Raw genomic sequence first — 10,634 nt, forward strand, 5'->3', positions numbered from 1 at the left:
TACCCTGCCACACACTGCGTGTATATATAGTATGTACCTATATACATCTTATGTGACGTATAAAGAAAAGACATTTATTTACTCGGATTTTTTTATTTCCTTGGTCTGGCTTTTTTTAACTGTATAATCTCATCAGCAGAATAATAAATAAGAATTTGGGAAGACTGTTTCCAAGAATAATGGTTAGCTTGGACCTTTTTCGAGGTAAAGTTCTTGACCAGGTAAGTGGTGGCCTTTGGATTTATTTGTCCACAATATTAGTGAAGATATTTTTTTGTTTTCGAGGTTCGTTAAACCTGCGTTATGTCCGTCTTCTTGAAAGTGTCGTTTTTTGCGGAATCCATTGAAGTACAGTTTTCATGGCTATTATGGATCCAAGTCTCGAGCGGACGAACAAGAAAGGGTCGTCCATAAATTTACATAGAATTTGGGACCCTTTTATAATCGTAAAGTTGGCACTAAGTATGGTTTATGTTTACATGAAATTCATTTTTTTTTCTGGTTATTTCTGTGAAGTCGTTGGCGCAGCTGATGCACGATCTCTCGAAACGTACTCCGTCCAATCTTCTCTTCAAGTCGTTCATTTTGTGAAGCAAGAGTCTTCTCAAAGGAAATATCTGGCTCCACCATTTGAACAGGAGAAATTTGTGCAGCAGAGACTGTCTTATTGGGACGATTCGTTGATGTCGGCATCTATAATATACGTATTGGATTATAATTTGTTCGAATTATAGGCACAATTCAAATAAAGATCTTACTGATACAAGCCATCAAGGAAAAAATCATTACATTTTATCCAAATGGACATTTCGTTCAATTCAAGAGTTCTAAGCCTTCTCTGAATATTTCGCTTACAAAAGCTTTTCTAGGCTGGATCTGGCAGAAAAATGACATATATTTTGGGTTAAAACGTGCAGTTCGCGATTGAAGAACTGCACCTCTATACATTTATATTTTTTTCGCAAATCTGCTAAAAATGTAAATAATTTATACGAAATTGAATTGTCTATTACAGGCTAAAACGACTCTTTTTTCATGCTTTGCACATCATTACTAAAATGCAAGGCAATTTGTTCTAATGATGGAATATTCAATTGCGTCCATAAAGCTCAATAACTAAACGCATAATATTGTTGTTGGTGAATTCATAACGGAGCAATCACCGTTTCCGCTACAATATTTGCTATGTATTAAGACATTTTTTTTTAGCAAACCTTGATATAGGGCTTCCAGAGTTGACAGGCCTGATTGCGGACTGGTCCTTGTCCGATGAAGGTGTAAGTTGTCACTGGGGCGCTAGTGTGAAATGATTTTGGGTTGATATTTAGGTACGTCTGATTGTATTGCGCGTACTCAGGCCATTTTGAGCTGTCGAATTCGCTATAGAACGTTGTCGGAATAGGAGTTATCATTAGGTAAGATTTTTTTATTCTGAATCTGTTTATTACGTTTTATATGTCTGTAAGCCGTGAGTTTTTACTCTCCTATGTGTATAGTTTTATAGTTGGGTAAAGCTTTTACTGTAAAGTTCATAATAGAACTAGGGCTCATCATTAAAACGCACGAGTTTTTCTTGGATATTGAATAATAATTCACGTAACGTAAGCTCCATAAATAAACTTACTACGAGTCTACTGGACAGTTTATTTGTAAAATGTATAGTACTTTGTTTCAACAATCCTTCATACCGCAAATCTTCGCTATAAAATTCTAAGGAGTACTCGAAATAACTTTGCTATTAGAGTGAGGGTAGAAATAAAAAAACGTTCACGCTTTTTAAAGCAGGAAACCTAAAACGAATTATATGTGCTTTAACAAACGGTCCCTTATTGTGGAGTTACGCGGCGTCTCACCCGAATTTGATGAAATGAGTCCACATCTTCATCATTCTAGCGCTAAGACGAAGTTCCTCAATGCTTGGAGAGAATGCCAAATCACCATGAAAAAGCGCTCCCATCACAAAAAGAAATTCGTCAAAGTGGACTGCTCCCAGCCACGGGTCCCACCAGGAGAAAGAAGGTCGATGATCAAAGTGATACATGTAGACATGACGACCGTGGCGACTCAATATGTCTGCGAAATAGTTTGTCGGACATTGGAACACGAAATCGCCAAACGCTAAACAGGCCGCTTGCAAAGCCTGAAAAGCCGAAGTGCGATATCCGTCATAAAGCAACGTTTTCCTTTAACGGAACAATCGCTTTCTAGCTTCTATTCTAAAGTACGCTAGATGATGTTAAAAAGGGACTAGATAGACGTAAAAAAATGCGCTGAGTCAATCAACATTTTATCGTTTTTTTTTCGATTGAAGCGTACGAGAAGCAAAAAACTTTGCAACAAGACACTAAGTCAATTAGGTCTTTTATCGTTCAGCTACGGCCTATAACCACAGCACCTTTAGTAATAACGTTAGAAAAACAAGTGTTCTTACCTGCACGCTGGTTCGAACTCCCTTAAAGTAGTAGTCGCTGATTTCTTTAGGAACCGTATGAAGTGAGAACCGCAGGAGCACGTTCAGGTAAAGATGAACCTCGTCAGGACTTATAGAGTTCACGGACTGCTTTTCAAGAATCCGTCTCAGAAAGAAGTGGATAAAAGATCCGCCTTCATTTTGATTTGTGCCTAGGGAATATATTCAGTATTTATTAGTAGGTAATGTATAAGAAGCATAGAAAACAAGATTGCCAAATCAGTTTCGGACAATGACGTATACCGCCAACGTATATCATGGGCATCCACATGTTCCTACGCAGTATTTGATGTATATCTATTGGCATTGACCTAGGGCTTCGGACAATTAAGACATTTGTCAAGTTGGGTCGCCTATGGTATTTTTATATAGCTGAATCCCTTTAACAACGAGTGACGAACAATTCTAATTGCGTCAATAGCAACTACCAATAGATACCGTATACGAATATTGAAAATTATCTTACCCATAAGAACATCTACCGGTTCCATATCTCCCAGTTCTATTGCTTCGCGTGGCTCAAGTGGCAGAAATTCGTTACCCCAAGTGGGATAGAAGTTGCTGCCGGGAATTCCACTACCCATACGACGAGTCGCTTCCAAAAGTGTGCGACCTAACGTTGTGATATATTTCAAGCGTCAGTTACCACAGAAATCCTTTCGTATCGAATGTAGTCTAGTAAATACAATTGTCAATGCACTTATCTCACATTCGACCAGTATAGAGAACCGTTCTTGCAGAATATGGAGGGCGCACGGAAAACTCCATAACGGTGAGGTGTACCAATATCTAAACCGTAACCTAAACTCTAGACGTAAATAAATAGGAACACTCTATCTATACGGTATGACAGTATGACTTTAACTTTTAATTGCAAGCCAAAGCTAGTAATAAACGTACCTTCACTCCACTTGAAACACTGCGCAATGTCTTCTTTCTTACGGGACTCTTTTTTCGAGACCGAACAGTTGAGTTCGCGCGCCATTACTTCCAACCATTTGATGGTTTGCACGGAACTCTCATAGCGCCGTACGTACGGTGAGCCGCTCTGCATGATTGCTCGTCGAAAGAGTCCTCGTGACAACGGGCTGACCATATGCAGACCAGTGGAAATTGAACCGGAGCCCTGCCCCATCAAAGTAACCTTTTTCGCATCGCCACCGAAGCTAGCAATGTTACGTCGAACCCATTTCAGCACAAGGAGCTGATCGAACATCGCCTGATTGCCAGGTGAATCTGGGGTACCCAAATCGAGAAATCCAAACACGCCTAGCCGATAATTGGGTACTACCACCACGACATCGCCCAGGGCCGATAGAAACGATCCGTTGTAAAACGAATATGAATTTCCACCGCTCGAAAAGCCTCCTCCGTGCAAGATAACAACGACAGGCTTTTTGTTTTGGGCGTCATAACAGGCTTTCTTCTTGCACACGCTTGGTGTCCACACGTTCAAGTACAGGCAATCTTCAGTCGAGTTAACCCCACTGATCTGCACGCGATCCGTGTAGTACTGGTCGTCCTGCAAACATGGGAACGCTAGCGATTCTGCAACATAAATCCCATCCCAAACTCCGTACGGTTGGGGTTTAGCAAAGCGGAGATCACCCACAGGAGGCTGCGCAAACGGCACTCCGAGGAAGCTGTATAATGTGCGGTTGAACACGCTCGCCTTCGTGCCTTGTAAGTAGCCTGACGAGGTTTTGACGATAACCTCTGACGCTGAAATAGCCCGCGCTGCGGCTATTACTGCGATCTTGAAGAACAATCTCATTCTGTCACACCTGCGTGCCGGAGACATACCGCATAGCAATGGAGTATAAATGATGGAACCGCACCGGCTAAATATGCTATACAAATACGTTAGAATCAAAAACAAGGACAAGCAAGAGAGTCACTCACAAGCTTACATATCAACACAACGAGAATACAAGCACAGAAGCATGCACATACTTATCCACCCAAGGTAGGTACGCTACACTAGAAAACTTTCCACTGTCACTTTCTGCGCCAGAACAACCAGGGATTCGCGACTGTTGGGTGTTACGGCCGCAGTTAACAACCTTCGTGTGACGTTTGCGTCCCGTTGTTCCGCCATAGTGCACTAATGGCGTAGTGCTATTATTAGTGTAATGACGATCGGACAGTTTCTCCGTCTTTGTCCTATGGCCGGGGTCGTTCAGCCGATGACAACTTCATGCGCCGCGAATGTCTCTGGCCACCCGTATGCTTTCGCTAGTGGTCCGTGACAGAAAATAGAAAAGGCTATAGAAGTGGGAACAAAAACGGCAGCATCAGTGGCAAGCGCTGAAGATGATGGCAGGGTACATCTTTGTCGTCGCCTCTTCAACGGCAGTCCAACTTGTGCACTCTTACCAATCAAATACTGAGTTGACAAACAAGAATGAGAGAAATTGAATAACAGGCCTCTTTTGCATTGGCTTCTGTCTTTTGCCCCAGATAGAAGCGATTTCTGCCAATGACGATACCTCTGACATTAACAAAACAGATGACGGGCGCAATGACGGTTGACATTCAGCGCCTTGCTCGATTTTGAAATTCTCTATCGGATTGCCTTTGCATATGAGGGCAATAGGTTCATTGGCATTAGCCGCTTAATGTCTTGCTTCGGGGCTTTGATGATGACTTTTCGAAGATCCGAAAACAGTTGTTGTCGGACGGGGCATGGTTCACAGCGGCGGCACCTCACCTTGTGTCAGGGATCCCAGCGTCTGTGTGCCCATGATAAGGTCGGTGTCGTTAAGTGTGTGTGCTTTTGTATTTCTGTGGATGTTCATTAGAGAGACTAATATGTCTACACAGTGAGAAGGCGATATTGGATCGTCACAAACACGTAGTTGACTCCGTGTCGACTCGATGACAAAATTCGTATGACAGGCATTTAGCTCTTTACTGCTGTTATTACAGTGTACCACTGGTGTCGCTGTTGTCTATCCGCGCGGGTCTCAACAATGCGGGAATGGCATGTAATATCCGTGTGAATGATGTTTCAAATTGAAAGAAAAGAGCCATTTTAGTTGAACATGGCCTTTTAAAGCGAGAAGATTTTTTTTAGAAAAAGTCAAAAGCAATATTCATGTTACTTTTCACGTTACATCATTGTAGGAGACGATTTCGTGCAGCTGACCGGTTACACGTTAGATTAGTCATCAGATTCCCTTTTTGTGACAGGGAGCGTCCTGTGGCTATTATTAGTGCACAAATGTCGTTTCCTCGATTGAACGGCTCGCAGAGTTCAGATTTACAGGGCAGCTGAAACGATACTATGGTTAGCAACAGGATTTCCATGCATTCTCGAACAGTTCGTAGAAAAATTTCGACTGCATGCAGTATTTTTGCAAAATACAACTTGTATCAACTCAAAGTATCGTATCAAATACGCGAAAATTATTTGGCTTGACAACATGGTAATGAGAAGATAAAATCCATCGCATAACGATTTTAGTGCGTTTGATTATTCCAATCTGGATGTATTAGAAGTCATTAGATGAGATCGAAATTTTCATACGAAGTCATATTGAAAATTTCCAACGCCGACATACTATCTTATTCGTCACATTATGCTGGGAGAAATTTTCATTGGCCTATGCTTTCCCAATACTCATCTCTCAGAACAATCGTTTGTCATACCTTTGGTGATTCACCTCAACTACTAAAGTTGAAAGTTTAGTATAAGTTAATTTTATTGTGATAATGTAAATTTTACCGAATATCAATGGCGCTACACGCATCTCAGTTATTTAACAGCGAGCCTTCTCAGCTAAATCTAAACATATAGAACTTTTTAAAGAGGTAAAAAGTTAGTGAATATTACTGTCCCTCTCCCCTTTCCCCCCGTATAAACAATTAGCTACCCTGCAAAGAAGTGCGTCTATTTTCCTCGTCCTTACATACTATCCGTACCAAGAATTGCTAAGAGGGATTTACGTTTTACAATAGCATTGAACTCCGACGACTTTCCAAAGCCAGCTTATCGAATCAAGAGGTATTAGCAGCCGAGGGAGATTTCGGTTAACGGAATGAATATGTACTTGATGAACGGAGAGGTATTCGTTCATAAATCGTAAAACTGAGGATGGCTCGACAAATTGCCACTGCCGACAATCAGCGTTACAAGCAGTAGCAACACCACTATGATGATTTGCAGCACAAGAACAGAAGTCGTTTACCAGTTGATAGGAGCACAAAGGTGGACTCTTCGCTTAAGCGCACAAGCACCAACAACGAATTTAGAAATACACTTAGATTAGATTACCATGCAAGACACAACATGATCTTGTCTTGTCTTGCCTTGCCTTGCTGAAGACCACTGACTGGTGGGGTTGCTAAGCTGGATGTTTTCAATAGCTGTGCAGGGTCTCTCCTAAGTTTTTGGTCGCAGCTGCTATTGCTGCTGCGCGGCGATACTACTGCAATAAAAACTACACTACTACGCGAACATTGGGTCCCGAGCTAGCCCGATGGACCGCGACGGGAAATACACACGCACACAAAAAGCCGAATACCGCATGGGATTAGAATAGGATAAACGCCGAGAACGTCCGTTGTCCCCGCTGTTACAACTTGGAGTCGACCCACAACTACCATCACTAGCAGATGGGAGAGATGTGGAGCAAACGCATCCCAAAACGTGGCGGAATCTACGGTGCCTGCCGAGTTTCGCTACCTGCTATTACTGCTGCAGTCGCTGCAACAACGGCGGTAGCAAGAGGCTCTGCAATCGCACCCGATCAACCAGACACGTTCCTTTCGGCAGCGTCTCTTTTCCGATCCTGCTCCTGATCATGCTGCTATAATTTCTACTGCGCTCTGCCGTCAGTGGGGTCAGCATAAGCCCGAAATGTGGGTTACGTGCTGTTCGTTAATAACGCGAAGCGGCAGCAGCAGCAACACACGGCGGCTACGTTGCGGGCAGCGGAAGCTGGCGCGCATTCATCGCACTCGTAGTGATAGCGCTCGCCTTCGTAACACTACCCGTTATAGTAATAGCATCGGGAACAACAACGAAAAAACCAACAGCATCGTCGACAGCGACGCACAGGTTGCCTCGAGCAGCCAAGTCGCGACAGCGGCGATGGCGGTCCAGTCGCCGGCAAAGACAACGCTTGCAATCTTTTCTAGCAGAAGCAATGCCAGTGCCCTTACCGCGGTTAGCACCAACATCAATACGATCATTAGTGTGGTGACCAATTCATTGGCCTTTTCCATTCGGCTCGATTCTTTCGTCATTTCTTTCTGTTGACTCTTGGTTGACTGACTAACCACTGGTCAACGACGTAGGGAGCGGGGAACAGCGCCTCTGTAGCAGTCGATCTTGCTCGTGGTCGTAATCGTTTTTCTTTCTTTTTTCTTCTTGGCTTTTTCGTTCTGCAATAGTTTCTGTCTGGGCTATGGGCGCGCGCCGCGACCGGCCACAGTTTGCGTTGGCTCGGGCCCTTCTGCAGGTAACTAGCATTTTGTGGTAGCTTCGGAACCCAAATACCGAGACGAGATTATTGGTTTGGGTCGTCCATCCGCAATGAATGAGCTACCGGATACACAGAACAGGACGTTGCGTCTCACGTGTTCAAGCACAAGCGCACAGAGAAGCTATTGGGTTAATTACAAACGGACGGGCAGACGGCACACTTATTAACGTAAGATCAGTCATTATGACCCAACTCTCGCCTGTTCTTTTTGGCTTGAATTTTTTTTGGCGATTGGCGAAGAAGTGCCCCTCGTTGCCGCTCTTACAGCAACCCTCGTCATAACCAAATAATCAACGCTTCGTACACTTAATGTACGCGATCAAGGTAATATAGTCAGTATCGATAATTAAAATACCATGGTCTAGATTAAGAACCCTTCCTTGATTATTAAAGTATCGTATTGCTATATTAACACACGTCCACGTGGATTTTACACCGTCTATAGGTCATTTGTGCCAGTTTTGAGCTAGAAGGGATCAGGCCTCGTCACACAGCTCTGCAAAGCCACAGACGAGTTGCGATCGGTAACATTGTAAAACTATCGAGGCTAACGTTACATTCCTAACTGCCTAAAGAAACTTGTAAGTAAAGTGACAACATTACCCTCTTCCGAATAGACTTACCACTTACCTGGCTGTACTTTCGCTTATCATGCTGAGCAGAGTTTTGCAAGTACAGAGTTCGTCTTTTGGAGTTATATATTTACGTAAGTTCATAGAAATCCAAGTTTGTATCCGTGTGAACCAGTCACATATTGTAACTTTCACTATGGCTCGCAATGGAGTAGCAAATAAACTTGGTAGCGGTACGGTCGAAACCGCGTCTGTTCTCTTGCCATAATGGACGTCGTAGATTAGAATCGTTATTAGCTAGTAAAAGAATTATTAATCCAATTCTTTGGGCCTTCGCATGCAGTTCAGGTAGCTGAGACATGTGTGGGTGAGCAAAATACTACGGAGATCGCATGTTTGGCAAAAGAGACAATAATTTCATAAAATATATTGGCTAACATTAAATTGAGCAATTTAAATATGCGTCAGTGCTGCACATCTGCACAGTCAGCTGTGCTTTTTTTTTATGAACTGTTACTGAACCTCTTTTATAAACTGTTACATATTGACAAATATTATTTGTGAACGAAAATTCTTATTTTTCTGTTCTCTAATATTATTGGTCAATCTGACTCTTCAGGCCAATTGGCGGTAAGAGTTGTGCGATTATCCTATGTAGAAGCTTCTTTCCAACATACATTTCTGGTCAACTCGACTATTACTAGAAACGAGCTAAATGTAGAGGAACTAACGTCCAATGGGCAGAGCTTTATGGCATAAAACCTATGAAGATTATACCATTCTCGGTATTCTGTAATCATTGATTAAGTACAGTATAATATATACACATATACGATTTGCGACGCCGTAATAAATACTAGGCTTCGTAACAACTTTTTTTGTAAATGATCCTGATTGATATGACTCCTTTAGTTCTAGTCTATGATGAAAATGCATGATCCTCAAGAGCCTATGTCCACTGCATTGCATTGAATATTTAGCCATGTTTATGATGAGGTATTCGTGATGAGACATCTCGGCGCTAGCTAAACAGCTGTCATACAAATCTAAGCTACTAAAAAGGGAAGCTAAATAATTTTAGTACTTCGGCAATGGCTATTATGTTTTTGTCCAAATGCATTTATGATCTTCTGCAAACAGAAAATTAGGTACTCTTTATCACAATGTCTTTCTGACGCGAGTTTAACAATTCCACAAATATCATCGAAATCTGTTATATTTAAAGGCGCGGTTCGTCACCTTCCGCAAGCCTGCCTGACTCGTTAACGCCAATATGCAACGCATGCCTTCACGTGTGACATTATCATGCGAAGACCATCCTATCAACACTGTGATGACATTCGTTTAGTATGAGTGGATAGTTTCAAATGATTCTATGGAAAGAGTATTTATTTTGTAGTCACATCAGCCTAATCAATCTGCTACTTGCCTTTGCATGGAAGAAAAGTGTTCATTAAGATGTTGTTTCGATAAATTAGTTGCCTCATATCAGCGCTCGGGTCTGTGTGACGTGTGTAAAATTATTTCTGGTTCCAATTTAACGTAATTTCATTTTCCATTGAGTTTTTTGTGTTAGCTTGTGACATTTTGCTCAATAGTAGCATATCCAGCGTACAACATCTTTTTCTTCGCAAAAACTTCCGCAGCTGGCCATCGAGGGATCTAAAGTAAAACGACACAACCGACATACTCTAGCCAGAGATAGCTAAAATAAGCTTACATATGGCAGGATACACCTGGTATACACTATGATACCATATGAAGCGTTATGCATAAGGCTTGCCGTGACCATGCCACATGTGGAATATAAGTACGCATAATAGGAAGATTGCTAACACTCATCGAATCCGTATACTACCCGGTCGTATCAGTTGGTACGTAATGACATTAAAAATCAACACCATTGTTTTTCACACAGAAGAGACAACTGGCGTCGATCTCCTTCGACGAAGCGTGTCTTGGCCAGGTCAAGAACTATCTAATATTCACAAACACCCATTGTGATGACTGCATCACGAATGCTGATTCGTGTCGAGTCTCGGAATTAGGAGTAATGATTGACTAATACAATACGTGTATGTAAAGTGCGCAACTAGTGAATCG

General features: G+C 42.2%; 1 protein-coding gene across 7 annotated transcripts; it reads right to left on the reverse strand.

The window, feature by feature from the left end:
• Positions 1–196: 196 nt before the first annotated feature.
• Positions 197–10,563, reverse strand: LOC111251954 (acetylcholinesterase-1-like). 7 transcript variants are annotated; one of them, XM_086991106.1, is made up of 8 exons: positions 8,590–9,934; positions 4,450–5,743; positions 3,371–4,254; positions 2,937–3,083; positions 2,432–2,622; positions 1,854–2,140; positions 1,215–1,380; positions 197–693 (listed from the first exon to the last, which is right to left on the reverse strand). In XM_086991106.1, the coding sequence occupies exons 2-8, from the start codon at positions 4,566–4,568 to the stop codon at positions 487–489; spliced, it is 2,001 nt and encodes a 666-aa protein (XP_086847232.1). In that variant the 5' UTR covers positions 4,569–5,743; positions 8,590–9,934; the 3' UTR covers positions 197–486. The 7 variants fall into 7 exon arrangements, with proteins under 7 accessions (XP_086847232.1, XP_086847231.1, XP_086847233.1 ...); XM_086991105.1 differs by lacking the exon at positions 8,590–9,934 and adding an exon at positions 6,395–6,557; XM_086991107.1 differs by lacking the exons at positions 4,450–5,743; positions 8,590–9,934 and adding an exon at positions 9,961–10,563.
• Between the last annotated feature and the right edge of the window lie 71 nt (positions 10,564–10,634).

Source organism: Varroa destructor, unplaced genomic scaffold (assembly GCF_002443255.2).
Source record: "Varroa destructor unplaced genomic scaffold, Vdes_3.0 BEIS01000005.1, whole genome shotgun sequence".
NCBI classification, from domain to species: Eukaryota; Metazoa; Arthropoda; class Arachnida; order Mesostigmata; family Varroidae; genus Varroa; species Varroa destructor.

What these genes read in the sequence shown, in the direction of transcription:
- LOC111251954 (XM_022809150.2), bottom strand. Translation starts at nt 6,549, where the DNA reads ATGAACGAATACCTCTCCGTTCATCAAGTACATATTCATTCCGTTAAC. An exon ending in GTGTTTCAAGTGGAGTGAAG is followed by an intron (nt 3,084 to 3,370) that starts GTACGTTTATTA and finishes TCACAACGTTAG; the next exon opens with GTCGCACACTTTTGGAAGCG. An exon ending in TCTGGAAGCCCTATATCAAG is followed by an intron (nt 694 to 1,214) that starts GTTTGCTAAAAA and finishes CGTATATTATAG; the next exon opens with ATGCCGACATCAACGAATCG.